Source organism: Brachypodium distachyon, chromosome 1 (genome assembly GCF_000005505.3).
Source record: "Brachypodium distachyon strain Bd21 chromosome 1, Brachypodium_distachyon_v3.0, whole genome shotgun sequence".
NCBI classification, from domain to species: domain Eukaryota; kingdom Viridiplantae; phylum Streptophyta; class Magnoliopsida; order Poales; family Poaceae; genus Brachypodium; species Brachypodium distachyon.
In genome coordinates, this window is record NC_016131.3 from 19,806,733 (window position 1) to 19,824,986 (window position 18,254).

General features: G+C 43.5%; 1 protein-coding gene across 1 annotated transcript; it reads left to right on the forward strand.

The window, feature by feature from the left end:
* Positions 1-2,322: 2,322 nt before the first annotated feature.
* LOC100835785 (serine carboxypeptidase-like 51) lies at positions 2,323-7,988 on the forward strand. Its single transcript, XM_024456691.1, has 11 exons — positions 2,323-2,641; positions 2,724-2,815; positions 2,888-2,995; positions 3,134-3,373; positions 5,374-5,479; positions 5,635-5,797; positions 6,815-6,884; positions 7,185-7,235; positions 7,400-7,452; positions 7,533-7,680; positions 7,772-7,988. Exons 6-11 carry the CDS (start codon positions 5,748-5,750, stop codon positions 7,838-7,840), a joined length of 441 nt encoding a protein of 146 aa, XP_024312459.1. The 5' UTR covers positions 2,323-2,641; positions 2,724-2,815; positions 2,888-2,995; positions 3,134-3,373; positions 5,374-5,479; positions 5,635-5,747; the 3' UTR covers positions 7,841-7,988.
* Positions 7,989-18,254: the final 10,266 nt, after the last annotated feature.

Consider the following 18,254-nt stretch of genomic DNA (forward strand, 5'->3'; position numbering starts at 1 on the left):
CCATCATGCACGTACCGGAGTGTGTTTCCCAAGCTATAGCTAGCTATAAGATCCAGGTAATTTTGTATAGAAAAGCCTGGTCATGTAGTATTTCTTAGAGTAGTTCAGTCTAGTTATTTCAGAATGATCCAAGATCGTTCCAGCGCAAAATGAGGGAAGTACAACACATTATCTTAAGCAATTTTGTGTCTAGGAGTACACTTGGCTAGTTGGGATGTACTTGCTAGGGGGAACAATTTTATGTCCAGGATGCACACTAGGCTAGGTGGGGAACACCTTTGTGTTCAGATAACACACTTTTATTTCTTAGAATGTCCAGTGAGCACCTTTCTGTCCGGGGAACACACTTTATGGAGAATATATTTGTGTGCAGATAGCACACCAGGTTACTGAGGCTTACCTTTGTGTTCAAGGAGCACACTTAGTTAGTGGAGACTGGAGAGTACATTTGGCTAGTAGAAAGCATCTTTGAATTCAGGAAGCACACTTTCCTTTTTACAGGAATTCAGGAAGCACTTGGTTCATGTGAACGCACCTTTGTACGAGTAACTGAGAACCCTTGGTCAGTGAGGCACATCATTGTGTCGAGGGAGCACACTTGGTTAGACGTCGAAGTGCATTTGGCTATTGGAAAAACTCCTCTGTATGTAGAGGGCATACTTGGTAGTAGGGGTGCATAGCTCGTTATATGGAGCATCTGCTCTGCATCGAGATGATCCGACTGATGTATTTGAGTTTGTATCTGTAGTTTGCTACTGTATTTCATAAGACTCAATTATGGCCTTTCAGAAAAGACATGTCTCACACAAAGGCTGACCCAACCAACTGGTGAGTGACACGAACTGTTGCATTCTTCGATGCTGTCGAGTTATTATCCTCTCTGCAAATTCAAAACTTGAGCTCTCACCACTGATTAAGATCAGAAGTATTTTCATAGATTAACAAAAATGGATAGAGTAATCAAGTCTTCCTTGTATAGTCTGTTTACTATACTTTTAGTATCAAGGAGCAATTTCAGCTGACTCTCAATTTGCAACATCAACGAACTGGATGAAACCTTCTTTTTTTGCTATGAGCTAGGTGACCAAAAAAACTTCAAAATTGCACTTAATTACAATGATTTTTTGGATTAAGCCTCTAACCACTATAAATTGCCCCCAAAAATCTCTGATCAAGCACAAAATATACTACTCCCTCCATCTCAAATTAACTGACGTGGATTTGTATAGACGGGGAGTACTAAAATAGGTAATCCATAAATAAATGTAAAATAAAAAAATCATGATCGAGTACTTAATTACTACAGGTTGCCCCGGAAAATTCTCGTTCTTGACCAGCCCGATGTTGCATTACGAATGATCAGTACCATTACTAAACCTTAACCATTACTCAGTCACCCCGCAGTTAGAAATATGGCGATCCTATGTAAGTATAATGTAAGTTAAGATATCTTAATTATCTAGTAAGCCGTCAAAGAATTCAAAACAATGATCATCATGTGAGAGTACCGACCACTTTGAGTCTAAAGATTTAAGTGCACATGCTCAGAATCGGGTTAGCTTGAAACAAAAGGCCTTGTTTAAATATTTAAACCTTAATTTAAAACTCACATATAAAGAGGCTTAAAAAATAAATTTGTTTGTTATTTATTATTTTGGTTCAAGATGGTCTGAAAAACCTACTCTAGAAGTCATGGTTGGAATGTGATGCGGCTTAGGATCGCTGGATAACTTTTCCGGTTTGGAGGGTTTTGCTGGGCACAGGTTGCGGCAGCTGGAAGATGTTGCTATATGCTGTAATAGTGCTTTCTTTTGAACTCTCCTGATCTTGTTAGGATCAGCAGAGCAGGTTGTGCTGCTGGAGGGTAGCAGTGTTATTCTCTTTCTTTTTAGTTTTGAAGACTGTTGTTGTAAGAACGTCGGTGGTTTCTTTAATGGAAATCGATCGAGGCGCCCATTGTTTCAAAAAGAAATAAATTATTTTGGTTTTACTATATTTCTATTAGCGTCGTAAGTAAAATATGCACCTCTAAATTTTATGGATTTTTTTTTGAAACATTTTATTGGATTTTCATTGGTTTGGTTTCAGGGGAGTCCTTTTTTTAACCAAGATACAGGGGAGTCCTTTTAGCTGCAAGGGGCTGGAATGCTGGATAGTGGATAGGACGGGAAATTCCTGCCCTGCTACATTTCGTACGTGCTAGTACAGTGCTACTCCTACCATATCTCTTCCGCTCATTCACAACGTGACCCTGGGCCAAGTTCTTTCCATAAATGGCTCTCACACCTTTAATAATTCAGTCGCTAGCAGGCAACGAACGAAAACTCCGGTACAAGCGCTAGAGTTCGCCTAGACCACTGTAGTCTGTAGGTTCATAGGTTCACGCACGCGCGGTCTGCAGTACGTACTGCATGAAAAGGCAACAGGGTGAGCTTTGGAACTCGCCTCGACTATTGCTACTGTCGCACCCATCCTCCATCCTGAACGAACACGACGAACTGGAGGGAGTGAGAAACTTTGCTGGTCACGAGAGAAAGAAAGATGGAAGCGATCGTTCGGCTTTGTCTGATTGTTCTGTTCGTCGTCGCTGGCTCCGCCGATGGTATCCACGAGCAGTGGGGATACGTGCAAGTTCGTGACAGTGAGTAAACACAGCGCCCTCTTCTCCATTACGTTAGCGTGTGTGTGTATATATATATCCTAATAATCAAATTTTGTTACAGAGGCTAATATGTTCTGGTGGTACCTCAAGAGTCCACAGCATGTTTCCTCGGCCAAACCATGGCCGACTATCCTCTGGTTGCAGGGCGGCCTGGTACATATGATTGTCTCTTTTTCTCTGTGTGGGAACAAAGCATTCAATCGTCTCACGACCATGTTGTTTCAGGTAGGATCTGGAGTCGGCCGTGGCAATTTCCTGGAGATTGGGCCTCTAGACGTCAACCTGCAGCCACGCAACTCGACGTGGCTGCAGAGTGCTGATCTCATCTTCGTGGTCAGCGCTAATCCGTTAACTTCTTCATGCACATAGTACCACGAGTACCTGTTCTTTTTAAGAATAGACACAACAAATTTGAGACAAAAATATAGGATCAGTATTTAAGGAGCGATCTTAATTACGGCATGCGTGCAGGACTGCCGATGGGTGTCGGGTATAGTTACGCGGAGGACCCGAGCGCGCTGGCGACGACAGACTCGCAGGTGGCTGCAGACGTCATGGAGCTCCTCAAGAGCGTCAGCAAGAAGATAACCACCCTGCAGAGCAGCCCGCTGTTCCTCGCTGGCGAATTCTATGGCGGCAAGCTCGCCGCCATGCTCGGAGTCTCCATGGCAAGGGCCATCCGTGACGGCTCCCTCAAGCTCACCCTCGGCTGTATGTTCCAAAACTAATTATTTTTGCAAGGGTATTTGGTCATGTGCGTCAAGGCCTCAAGGGCAAATCGTTCCTAGTTTATTCAGTGATTCCGTCCTGTCCATCTTACGGTCATTGCTCATTGTCTCTCACTCTCTCTCTCTCTCTTGTTGTTGTAAAGAGTCTCTCACTCTCTCCCGCCGTGCGAATACCAGAGTACGAGACTAGGTCTCATCCTGTCGCCACACTGCTCGTCCTTTGTTGTGTGTCCGTACCCCCGCTCGTGTGCCGCCTTTGCTCTTCCCCGTGGTGCTCCTCCGCAGGTGGCAGACCTCTCGTCTTTGGCCTTGGCGCCTTGTCCACTCTCCAAATTCATGGATGAGTTAATCAAGCACGTACGCAGGCACGCAGCCGAGCCGAGCCTGAAAATCTGTAGAATTAGGCAAGCCTCTACAGCCGCTACAGAAACCTACGGATACAGACAAACCTAGCTACTCCGCAGACGGGTATTAATAGGGCTATTTACTATGTCATCCGATTGAATTGACGGACCTCGCGCCTCTCTAGATTTTCAATACCCATGCCAACGGGCCAAATAGAACATGGACCTACCCACCAGGGCAAACAAGATCCACTTTCCAAGTCCTGTAGCGTCATTTGGACCTCACCTCCGTCGTGGTCGCCGTCAGAATTGGGAAGGGCATGGTTGGGGTCCATGCTGCGTCGCTCGGCCGATCTCCGGTTGCCGGCAACCAGCCCACGAGCGCGGTGCCCTCCGTAGAGTGGCCCATGTCGACTAGATCAAGGATGTACTCCCTCTGTTACTAGATTTATCCTAGATTTATTTAAAGATTCTAAACAAACTTTTTTAAAAAATTGAACAAGTTTATAAAAAACTGTTTTGCTATTTCTTAGGCGACTGAAAAATAACTATTTCTTAGTCGATGATAACAACTTTTTGATTTAATCATTGAGATTCATGTAAGATTAATGTAGGTCCGATGGATAAAAAAATCTTGATTGGATGGCTACGATTGTCGACTGAGAAATAACTTTCTTAGACGATTGAAAAATAGACGGTCCCATACTCATCTGATATTGTAGATCTTAATAGTTTTTTTATATATTTGGTCAAGAAGAAAAATTCATTTAGGAAAAATTATGACTTCTTATCTTTACAAACGGAGTCAGTATTATTTTGTTGCGTGTCCATACAGCCGCTCGTGTGTGGGGTGCCGTCCTGTCGCCATTTAGGAAAAATTATGACTTCTTATCTTTACAAACGGAGTCAGTATTGCTCATTGTATCTCCCGCCTTGCGAATACGAGAGTACGAGACTAGGGCTCGTCCTGTCGCCATCACTGTTCGTCCTTTGTAGTGTGCCGTCTTTGCTCTTCCCCGTGGTGCTCCTCTGCCACCTCTAGTCTTTGGCCTTGTCCACTCTCCAAATTCATGGACGAGTTAATCAAGCACGTACACAGCCGCGCCGAGACTGAAAATCTGTAGAATTAACATGAGACAGCGCAAGCCTCTACAGCCGCTACAGAAACCTACGGATACAGACAAGCCTACTCCGCGGACGGGTATCAGTAGTGCTATTTACTACTCTTGAGGCAAGACTTCGCAAATAACCCAATACTTTCATTTTAGTGGGTTTGATGGTGTTTGAGACATGTGTGACCCACATGCAAGTGTCTACGGATAAAACCGATAGGTATGCTTTTTTCTGAAAACATGTCTCAGAAGTGATGGTTTTCTGATAAAATTAGCATTAACATGTGGTTCCGTGAAAGCTTAGCCCAAAGTATGTGGTATTGTGGAATTTACTATTTTATTATCTTGACCCAAGTAGCCACGGGATTTAATCAACAATTAGCCGGTACCGTGTCACGTAGCCTTTTTACTACTCATATTTACGGGTACTATCAGTGTATAAAAGCCGTTGGATTGAAGGGAGGGGACAATCAATATTAATTTAGGTGTCCCCTAAAAGAGCTCATAATTGAGTATCTCTTTCTCAGAATGGCAGCAATGGTAAAGAAGCAGATGGCGGAGGGACAGTTCGCCATGGCGCGTTCGACGTGGATCGATCTACTAGATTTTATCGACTACCAAACTGATAGTGTCGTAAGTGTTTACTAATTACACACTTTTGCACGATACATTTTGTATATTCCAGCTGTGAATAACAGGTTTTGCATATATTTACTAGGTTCCTCTCAGGATAAAATATTAACACTACCCATCACAAATTGATCAGTGATTGGCATGACCTTTTGCAGAATGTGGAGAATTTCTTGCTTGATACCAGCATGAACCCACTGTTGGCAAGATCTTTGTCGCTGAGAAGCACCCAATCGATGAGCCAGACGGCCTCCAACAGCCTCAACGAATCATGAACGGGATAATTAAGAAAAAGTTCAAGATCATCCCCAAGGACCTCATGTGAGTGTCGTCTCTTTTTATATACGTAAATACTAAACCATAAAGGAGCGTATAGCGCCAGTCTCGGGATGCTTAATACGGAGTATGTCTCACACATACAAATGGGTCTGGTGCGGTAACATACACAGCCAATCACCTTTGTAGATTTTAATATTACAGAGAGCACCAAAACACAAACATGTAAGCAGAGCGAGAGAAATCACCTTTGTGGAAACTGCAATAATCAGATCTTAGATTGTCCCTTTAAGGAGCAACCTGACTGAAAGCTATCTGGATGAAACTCGCAGACTGACAGCTCCATGTGAATTATTATAGCCATGCCCGTTTCAAGCCTATTCAGACAGAGACAAACTCATAAAATCGGTAAAACTTCACCATAAACATAATCCTGAAGCTTCATCTCCACGTATCAAAGATCCACGTTTCTTTTGTAAATATAGGAAACCAATAAGTCAGGGATTAATGATAGAGAACTTTTTTAGGACCGATCCATTTCAGCATCTTAAGATTCACTGAGTTTGCTTTCTACTAAGTAGAGTACCATTAGTAGCTTTTGCAGCAGTTTTCTCACAAATTTAAAAAATAATTGCAGGATTAAAATTGTAATTCATGTACGTTACCAGCAATTATTATTATTTTCCGAAATGGAATGTTACGAAGATATATAACATTGGTAGTAAACGAAGCTTTGGTATCAAGATAGTTTCCTACCTGGCATGTCAGTTTCATTCATAGAGTCTGCTCTAAAGAAGCCACTTTCAGTGGATCACAGACTTGTCAAATATGCTAAACAAAGAAGCATCATTTTGTCATTTAAACTGACTCTGCTTGATGCTCGCCAGTTGTAACGAGAAATACATAAACAAAATAGTAGTGTAAAAATACATCTCAAGCATAGAATTGCTCTTGAAGATTTATGCAGACACTCATAGCATAGATTAAATCTGGTGACTATCGAAGTGACAAAGCTCAAAAGGCACATTTCAATTAAGTATTGCAATTTCACTTAAACTGCAGCTGGCAAGAAGTGTCACTTGAGGCCGACGAGGCGCTGGCTCAGACATTCATGAAGCCAGCAATAAACGAGGCAAGTAAACTAATATATAGCTCTTAACTGATACTCCCGCGTTCCTAAAAGTAATATGTTCTATTTTTGTCATAATTCAAATTTGACCAAGTTTATAGAAAAATCTATCAACCCTTCATCTTCAAAATAGTTTTACTAAATCCGTTAGATATATATCTTCACAGTACACTTATTTGATATTGCAAATACCAGTATATTTTTCTATAGATTTGGTCAAGCTTGACGAATTTTGTCTTAGATACAAAGGGGGTAGTATAATTTTTTGATCCCGATGGAATTTGTGGCATTTGATACGTACAGGTTGATGAACTGATATCATACGGTGTGAATGTTACCGTGTACAATGGACAGGTGGGTAGCAAATACTACTTGTTGACTACTCAGCTTTTATTACTTTGAATTCTTAGAGAAGGTTAGGTTTAATATGTATGCATATTCAACTAAAAGGGTATGCTTTGTCGTCTGAATTTTGTTCATTTTCTGAGTACTGCATATTTATATTTTTCTCTCCGAAGCTCGATGTGATCTGCTCGACGATCGGCGTGGAAGCATGGGTGAAGAATCTCAAGCAAGGCATCTTTGTCTGCCCAGTTTGTGTATAATTCAAACGTAGATGCCTCCGAATTTCTGACCGGATCATGCTTTCAGATGGGATGGCCTGACGAACTTCTTGCGCGTGCCAAGGCAGCCTCTGTATCACTGCGAGTCTTCCATACACTGTTCCAGCGCAATAAAGGCCTACGTCAGATCATACGAGAACTTGCACTTCTACTGGATCCTCGGAGCAGGACTCATGGTAAGCTCAATATGTAACATGTCAATATTGGATTTATTGACTTTGTGCCAAAGATGAGCGCTTACTTGAGTTTTGGATGCGTTCTCTACAGGTGCCTGCTGACCAGCCTGATGTTGCGTTAAGAATGATCAGTAGCATTACTCAGTCACCGGGCAGTTAGAAAGATTTCCTATATAATATATGTATGGACATTGAGTATGGCTACCAATGTTATACTTTCGTAAATGTAGCTTGGATTGATGCGAGAACAGCCGTAATTCAGAGGTACCAGGGGGACTCGCGCGCGTTGCCGCGCCGTTAAAACGAAATCGTTTTCTAATTATCTGGCCATTTAGCATCAAGGTTAGGTGGGTTTGATTCTGCGTTCATGTTGTATTTCTGTAATGTTTGGGTGGCATGTGGACTCGACAATCTAGCTCTTTGAGCGACGTAAAGTCACTTCGTTCATTCTAATATGAACAGTCTGTGTTGTCCTCTCATGAAGCTATATTGAAGGCTCGCGGTGAGTACAAGGGTAATTCAGCAGCCGTTGGCACTTTATGTTGATGAATCGAGACGTCGCTGCTCGTTGTTACCGCGTGGTAGTTAAGGTTGGTTGCTGGTTGTCGTGTCGGCGACCATGTATCAACTTCTAGATCTGGCTTACATTCAACTCTGGGTGCATGGCTGTACGCCTGACCGCCACCTCCCGCTGTTCTTCCAGTTCCAGCCACAGGACTGCCAGTCGTGGCGGTCAGGGTTGAAGCTCCGCGACGCCACGATGATTCGGTTGAGGGGTGGCACGCTGGCGTGGACGGCGGTACACCAACAACGAAATCAACCTGTGAGCACTCCTACAACGCGAGTCCATTGGAACTGAAAGTTCACCTCTCCAACTTACTATAGTTTTCCGAATTTTTAGAAATTTTGAACTATAATGTTTGAGTTTGCACACTCGCGAGTCTCCGACGTTGCGGCGCCCTCGTCGTTGGCAGAGAGATCAGGGGAAAGGAAACCGCCTATGCTCTTCCTTTGATCGATCTGGTGCGGCACCTCTCCTCCAGTGGGACGGACTATAATTTGGATGTGGCGGATTGAACAGTCATATGCATCGAGTTTAAAATGGAAAAAAGTACAAAGCTAACCAGTAAAATGGAACGAGTAAAATTTGTTTTAAATCTTAAACTTGTAGAGTCCGATCGAAGTCAAACCTTCGCCTCTTAATTTCTAAAATCAGCACCCTGACCTTACCGTCCTCGATCGTCGGTGAGCTGAAGAACTACAAATAGGAATTGTCGATGAAGCCTCGGATCGTTGACTGACTATTGTCAATAAAGTCTATTTGAAATCTTGAACTTGTGGAGCCGGTCGAAATCGAACATTCACCTCCTAATTCCTAAAATTGGCACCCTGGCCTTAATATACCCAATCATCAATGAACTTAAGAACATATACAGATAGTGATTGGTAGCATGACCACGGTCAAGCATGTGATCGTTGACTTGTCAGGTGGATTTTGTGTAGTTACAAGATTGCCGCTTTATGATGGTTTGAACTTCTGATTAATTCGATTAGTTTAATTGCACACAATGACTCGTATTCCAGTTGAAATCTAGGTCGTCACGACTAATCATGGACCCAACCAAATGTTGAATGTGAGATTTTGTTTTCCAACACTACTGATTTGAATAGCCACTACGATTTTCTAACCAATGGGGCCTTTCACAACGAGCGTGACAATATGAGCTAGGGTCAGCCAATGTTATTAGGCTTGACCAGCAGATTAGAGTTGCTTGATTGGAAGCGGTGATTGATTTTGAAGTGCTCCGGGCTTGCGTGAGCGTGACTTCCAGCAGCCTCTCAGGCGGGACAGCACACGCGACGCGGCCAGGTGGGGGACGATCGATGCCGCGTCCATTACGCGATATCCATGGATGGAAGCGGCGACGATCTCGGCAAGAGGGGGTGCTAACCGGACCGCGAATGGTGGTGACTCGACGATTTGTTGAATTTGACCGTCCCAACGAGTTCCCAAAGTTATTGTAACTTGTACTGTACGTACGTAGCGGCACGCCGGCAGCCTGGCACGTGTATACGTCGTGACAAAGGAGTAGGCCGTAAAGTATGCGAGAAACCTCTCTCGTCGCGCTCGTCCTCGACTTCCTTGAGCCCTACTACTACTACTCCTCGACTTGTTTTTACGTGAGTGCATCATGCGCCCGTGTCGGGAGCTGGGGCTGCATAAAAGGACCGTCCACATGTTTAATCGCACGGAATGGGAGCAAGGGGGTCAATTTTAACCGTACGTGCGTCAAGATGGAGCCTCTCATACTCTTTGCATAAGTAATTACCCATCCCTGTGACCACGGATCTTCTCGATGCCGTACTTCACGCCCACATACACACCAGCAACAGTGCCTGAATTAAATCAATTGACCGCAGATGAATTAATTAGTTGACAGAAATCAGTTGTGGGCCGGTGGATGAATTACCCCAGACCCCAGTGCACCTTCCTTGCACATCTTCTTCAGCTGTATATATACAAACAAAATTCAGCAAGGCTTTCAGTACTAAGTACAGGGAATCGATCGATTACAGTTCTTTATTACGTGAAGCAAAGTAGTAGAATTATTCTTTATTACATGATGCAAGGCCAACCGAGGCCATAATGAAATTGATGTGATAAATTGTCACGCCTCCTGAGTCCGAGTATTGAGAAGAAAAAATAAATAAGTTGTAATTGTAACGGATGCGCGATCGAGTGCATTCCTACGGTGCTTGCGACCTTGGCAAACACTATGGGTAGCCATCATACATTGTTGCATACCTCGCTAATCTGACCCGGATGGGTTCTATGGGCCGTGGCCCAACAGCAGAGGAGAGGCAGATTATGTCACAAATTAATTTGGTCCTGGGGCAGGAAGAGACGTGGATTCGGCAACGATCCAGGGTCCAATGGTTGAAGGCGGGTGATAGAAACTCGTCATATTTTCACGCCCAGGCAGCCCAGAGGAAGAGGACGAATAGGATTTCAATGTTGCAGCGTGATGATGGCTCGACATGTGAAGATATTGCCGAGGTGCATGCGGAAGTGCAGCAGTTCTTCCAGACTCTGTATACTTCGCAAGGTGCTCCTAATATGGATGCTTTGTTACATTTTGTTCAAGAGGAGGGACGGCAGGCCATGGATAAACCTTTCACTGCTCAGGAGGTTGAATTTGCTCTATTTCAGATGGCGCCATCCAAAGCTCCTGGTGTCGATGGTTTTAATGCGGGTTTCTTCCAACGTCATTGGGATTTGGTGAAACCAGTGTTGGTTCCGGCAGTGTTAGAATTTTTGAATGGAGGCGACTTGCCGGATGAGATCAATGACACTGTGATTGTCTTGATCCCGAAGGTTCGGAATCCTCGGCACATTAAACAGTACCGGCCTATCTCACTTTGCACAGTCATTTATAAAATCTGCACCAAGGCAGTGGCGATCCGGGTCAGGCCGGTGTTGGAGGATTGTATCAGCCAGGAGCAGAGTGCGTTTGTACCTGGGCGGTTAATTACCGACAATGCCCTCGTGGCTTTCGAATGCATCCACACAATGAAACGGAGAAAGAAAGCAAAAAAAGGCAAATGTGCGGTCAAACTTGATATGATGAAGGCTTATGATTGGGTGGAATAGCCGTTTGTTGAGGCAATTATGTTAAAGTTGGGCTTCTCGGAGAGGATTGTCAAGTTGATTATGCAGTGTGTCTCCACTGCCCGGTTTTCGGTCAAAGTCAACGACGAATTACTTCCTCATTTTTTCCCTTCCCGAGGAATTCGACAGGGAGACCCGATATCCCCGTAGTTGTTTCTTATGTGCGCAGAGGGACTTACTGCACTACTCAATAATTATACTGGTGGTTTTGTTGATCGTGGGATCCGGGTGTGCAATCGCGCGCCATGGATTACTCATTTGCTTTTTGCAGATGATTGATGCATCGATTGAAGGAGCAAGCTGTTTAAACCATATTCTTCATATGTATAATGAAGCTTCAGGACAGCTTGTTAATAGGGAGAAGAGCAGTGTCTTTTTCTGCCCTGGGATATCGGACGCTACGAGGACTCTTGTGAGAGGTGAACTTAATATTCCTGTGGAGGCTATTAATGAGAAATACTTGGGTTTGCCTACTGCTGTAGGGAAGCTGACAAATGAGTCCTTTGATTATATTGCGGATCATGTTCGAAGTAAGGTCAATGGTTGGGCGGAGAAGAAACTTTCTTATGCGGGAAAGGAAGTGCTTATTAAAGCAGTGATTCAGGCGATGCCCACCTACAGTATGAGTTGTTTCTTGCTGTCAAAAGGTACATGCCAAAAGCTAACATCAATTGCATCCAACTTCTGGTGGAGTGGCTCGTTGGACAGAAGGTCCATGCATTGGCTAGCTTGGGAGAAATTAGCAAAACCTAAGTGTGGCGGAGGTATGGGATTCTGAGATTTGCATTTGTTTAATCTGGCATTACTTGGAAAACAAGGGTGGCGGCTGCTAGCGACGCCTGATTCTCTTTGTGCGCGAGTTCTACAAGGCAGATATTTTCACAATACTGATTTTATGTCGGCGGTTGCGCCCAGAACAGCCTCGAAGACTTGGTGCGCGATTTTAGCTGGCCGGCAAACGTTGGAATCGGGCTTAATTAAGAGAGTTGGTGATGGACAGTCTGTGTCGATTTGGGATGATAGATGGATTCCTGGTTCTATCTCAATGAAGCCGATTGGAAGATTACAAGACAATGATATTCAGCTTGTTAGCGAGTTGGTTGAGCCAATCTCGTTCCACTGGGATGAACCGAAAATTCGTGCCAACTTCCTGCCACCTGATGTTGATCTGATCTTGCAAATTCCATTGAGGCTGAGTGCAGGAGACGATTGACTGGCTTGGCGGGGGGAGAAGTCGGGCGTTTATTCTGTACGATCAGCGTATTGAAACCTTGTGGCTGATCGGGACAGAAACGAGAATGCACTGAGTGGTGCGGCATCAATGTCGACGGCTGGTAATCAAAAGATGTGGCAGATTTTGTGGAAGATGGATGTGTTACCAAGGGTACGGGTCTTCTGGTGGCGAGTGTTGCGAGGTATCTTACCCGACTATGCAACGCTCGTCCGACGGCATGTCAGAGTTTTAAGTACGGTGTGTAAATCCTCTTCAGAAACATTGCTTCATGCGATGTTGGAATGCGCCCATGCAAGGCCGTTCTGGACGGTGGCGAAAAATATTCTTCACATACAGGTGCCGCGTCTACATCCGGATACTTGGGCTGCGGATATTATGAGTCTTCCAGAATTTGATCGGGGAAGAAGGGAGGTGATAATCTCCATTATGGCAGCGATATGGAATTCTCGGAATCGTTGGGCTCATGATGATAGTGGCTTTGATGCGATCAAGTCTATTGATTCTATCATGGAGACACTTGCGGTACTGGAAAGGAAACATGCTGTCTCAACGGAAGCAACCACGGCCGGCTTGTACTTGGCATGGGCCGCCGGCGAGCGTTGTTAAAATTAACTCAGATGGTGCATCTTCTATATCTAAGTAGAAGAAACCCAGTACTTGATTTCTCTCAACATGCAAGCATGCCACATCATCATGTCATTAATATGTTCACACCAATTTAGTGAGAAACTCATATTTTTTGCACATGCATGCTATTTTTTATCAAGCTATCCTCACTAAGCAAAGAATCTATCATACAATTTCATATATAGTTTTAGTTTTGAATACTCTTCCGTTGCTACTTAATTTCACTCACGTATGCTAACTAAAAATTTTCGCAACAACGTGCGGGGCACCATCTAGTTCCATGAAAGTGAAGGACGGGCGGCGACTGGTGTGGTGGCCCGTGATATTGATGGCTTCGTTGCAGCTCGGAGCCGTGTTTATCAGGGAATTGTTGATCCTCTTATTATTGAGTCCCTTGCTTTACGTGATGCTTGTTGCTTCGTCAGAGAAAGAGGTTTTGTTCAAGTCATCCTGGAGACGGACTGTGCAGACCTGGTACGCCTTTGGAGAGAGCGTGGAACACATCGAGCAGTTATTGCTCCCATCCTTAATGAAATTGATGAGTTGAGTTAGTTTTTTGCTAGTTGTGAAGTGTCTTTTGTTAGGCGTGAGGCCAATGCTGCAGCACATGAGTGCGCTCGCTTCGCTGCTAGCAGTGGTGTGTCTTTAGTTTGGGATGAGTTAGTCTCTAGTTTTCTTACTCAGAGAGTGATTGTAAGCAAGTTATGACAGGTTAATAAAGTTGTGTGTTTGCCCTAAAAAAGACTGAGTTTGGTTCTTTGAGCAAAATCTAATTACTGAGCGTCATTTACCAAACACAAGTTGTTCTTTAGTAGTATGGCCCAACAATCTCCCATGTGTAAATTACACTGAACAGAGGGGGTTCCCTCCTTTTCCAAAAGAAAATATGTCTAAACTGAAGTCAATAAGTTTTAAAGCTCATATCAGCCACAATTGACATATGCACCTGTCAAATTGCTGGTCAAAATAAGAGATAATGCATGTGAAGTCATATTTTTATTGGTGAGGTGTCAATTTAGTCCTATATTTATGAAACCACATATTTGGATTCTAATTTTTCTTATACCACTCACGCGAGGTCATAATCTGGTTTGGGGCCCCATATCTGGTTTCTGCCGCCACGTAGACAATATTTTTAAAAAAAAAGTCCCCTAAAAAATGGCTACCTGGAAGCTCTAGCCGGGGGCTCAGTGGAAACCAGATTGGCCGCTCATGCTCTGGCAGTGCTCACCTCAACTATGGCAGCGAGGCCAATGCCAGCCAGGTCTGCTCTATCCCTCCTGCAGTCCTGTCTGATACGGCAACATCGGCAAGTCCACTGCACTGAATCCACTTCCTTGCACGTTCAACAGGGACTCAGGGAGCCAATCTGATTAGCCATCAACCTGCAGGCGGCGGGAGCAAACGATTCGGCGGCACGGCTGACAGTCGCAGGCCTCCGAGAACTCCGACCCTAGCATCCTAGGCTGCCCTCCCCCGGCGACCTCGAAGAGTCCGGCCAAGTGCCTGGCCACTGCCTGTCTGCCGCCGCCTGAAAGAAGCGCAACACCATAGCATTTATCTCTCAAAATAACTTCCTGAACTCTTATAGTAACCATTGTGCTATTGGAACATTGTAGCACCATAGAACCATTATGCTGTCGGACAGGATGCAAACCTTTATAAACTGCCATATGATTTATTTATTTCTCCTGGAACATACTTGGGCTCCTTATGCATTTTAGAAAAAAAATACCCTTTACACGTAGAAAAAAGTACTTCGGCTCCTTATACAGAAGACATACTTTGTATTCCTCTCTTCATAAATTCTTGACTCAAATTTACCAAATATGAATGTATCTATTTCTAAAAAACGTCCAGATACATGTAATATTTTGACAACAATTTAGGATCGGAGGGAATAATTTTTAGTTAATTATGTAGTTTTACCTTGATTTGCTGGCCTCCCCAGCTGTCGTCAGTGCTTTGTTGTTCACAGCGGCATATGCCCATTCTCATGGCACCGGAGCCACGCAGCTCGGCAACTAATTGGTTCATTACTCAAATATAAATGTTGCAAGAAGTACTTAACATATATTATAAATGTAGCGAGTCATGATAACGAAAAAATAGAAAATATCCCATTATTATTCCTCAATTAGATCAAACATTATGCATTTACGGAGTTGCGTTACTGCAGAGAAAATATGCACCTCTCAAGGAACTTGCTTGTTCTTAAATTACCATCCAAAGTGTTTAAATCTATAGTTTTGTTTCCGGTCACTGCAACCAAGAGGCCCAGAAACTTCCCCTATTTTAGACATAATCAATTGTGATGTACATTGAGCTGTGAAAGATGTTTCCTATTTACCATTCCCAATAAATTAAACAAAGGATCGAGATATTTGAAAACCAGAAAGGTTTGCTAATAGTACAAATTTGTGCCCAACTAAAAGCCTAGATTTCTAAAAGGTAACATCGAATGGCAGAATGATGTGACTTTCTTCTCACTCAAGTACACATTCAGATAATTCGGGATATTTGACGAGAAAACGATATTGACCTACAATTTTATTGTGAACATAACTTCGTCCTAAATATCAATCAGGAAAAGACAGTCATACTGAACTACCTCTGATCTTTGAATGCAACATCAACATCATTAAGATTTAGATCTGCATTTTTGCTCAAAATGTGGTGATTATAGTTTTTTTTAAATCATCCATCTTCCAAGATTTCTTCAATTGATATAACATGTGCTCCTTGTTTTCTCTAAGAATTCTAAGTAAAAGTCGTTGAGGGGTCACGAGTAGTATTTGCTACTCGCATGTATGTTGTATACTGTCATCAACCCGAGCATGCAACACCGAGTGTATCAAATGCTACAAATCCCATCACAGACAAAGAAATTAGATCATGTCGAGAAATAAATATATTTGCTTGCCTCGTAATAGCTGGTCATGAAGGTGTTAGCCAATGGGTCGTAAACCTGAATCAACATCTCTTGCCAACTGCAGTTTGATTAAATTTGCAATATTTCAAGTATAGCAATTTTTTGGACAAGAAAGAGATCAATTTGGACATTGAGCAGTCAAATAGTACCGTGTGTGTCGGTGGTGGTTTATAACCTCTTTCATGATGTCGGCGATGGTGATGGGGATCGACCGAGATGTCTCGCTCATCAGTTGGGTATTCCTCGTAGACAACGAGCCTGCCAACAACGGGTCCAGGTGACAAAAGTGAAATTTTCGATATTCTAAAAAAAGGGTCACACAAGGTCATTAAATTGTATTGGATGAGAAGAATCTGGTAAAAATCTAGAAATCTTGACATTCATAGTTTGAATTTGCAAAATGTAACATGCAAAGTATTCGAATATATGGTAACTACTAAACACTTACGACTCTGACGGATGCTGTCGGATTGGAGGTTGATGAAATCGAGAAAATCTGTCATGTCTTCCGTGCCGTCGCGAACTATCTCATTGCCATCTACTGCCTCACGCTTGCTGCCATGCTGAGAACAATATACCAAAATCAGGGATATCAATACCAGGGTTCACATGCGCATGCCATTGAAGAACAAGGCAAATTAAGATGTGTAGAAATTTACTGACATGACATTCACTAAATTGGGTAACTTGAGAAAATTTCTTTAAGTGGGGTAATTCGTGTCATGATGAAAATAGAAACAGAGGGTACAAAGGAATTTTCACTCAAAAAATAAAGATGTAGTTATTTGTTGCAATGGGCAACATCGTGACTTCGAGCCTACACGCGAGCAGCAGCGGCCCGTATGAGAGCTGCATGGACTCAAAGGCAAAAAATATTGATTGAGAAAAGATTGAATTGCTTTGTTTAGATCGTTGAGATAACCCAAAGAAATCAAAATGATTTGCTCACCGTGAAATCGTCTGCTGAGATCCGGTCATCGCCAATCACAACGCCACCTAGCGTAAGATCGAGGGTTCTGGCTTGGATGGCCTTCACCATGAAGACTCCAACCACGGCAGCGAGCTTGCCGCCACAAAACTCGCTGGCGAGCGCCTCGGGAGCCCCCCCCCCCCCACCCCCGGGCTGAAACTTTGAGGACTTGGACAGCACGAGACATTAACCAAACAGTTGGAAAAGAAGGATTATTTACTTACGCTTCTAGACTTGGACATAACCCCACTGCTCGTTATGGCCATCAGCGGAGCTAGCACAGTACCACTCCTCTTCGCGGACATCAGCAGTGCGAACACAATGCGACTCCACGCCACCACCATTAGCGGAGCAAGCACAAAGCAGGAGGATGAGAGCGATCGAACAAAATGTGGAGCCATCTGTTTCCGCTCTTTTCTTCAGCCTCATCTAATTCTGCACTCCCATCATTATAATACGAGCATTATACCTCAAAGAATATGAGCAATGTGTACCTGGCATGAGTACCAATTAAATCCAATCCACGATATGCATGCATATCATCCAATTAAAAACAATTCACCTTGGAATAAAAATTTATAATTTACACAATCTGCACCGTTAAGAAATCTCTACCTAGCCTTTGAAACAGACACGTCAATTCGAATTAGGGGGTGGGCGGCACCACCCCCCTCCCTTTGGCTGAAACTTGAAGACTTGGACAATCACACTTGAGCACGAGACATTAACCAAACAGTTGGAAAAGAAAGATTATTTACTTATGCTTGTGGACTTGGACATAACCCCACTGCTCGTCATGGCCATCAGCGGAGCTAGCACAGTCCCACTCATCGGCGCGGGCATCAGCAGGGCGAACACAATGCGACTCCACGCCACCACCATTAGCGGAGCTAGCACAGAGCAGGAGGATGAGAGCGATTGAACAAAATGTAGAGCCATCTCTTTCCGCTCCTTTCTCCAGCCTCATCTAATTCTGCACTCCCATCATTATAATACGAGCACTGTATCTCAAAGAATATGAGCAGTGTGTACCTGGCATGAGTACCAAGTAAATCCAATTCACGATATGCATGCATATCATCTAATTCAAAACAATTCACCTTGGAATAAACATTTATAATTTACACAATGTGCACCATTA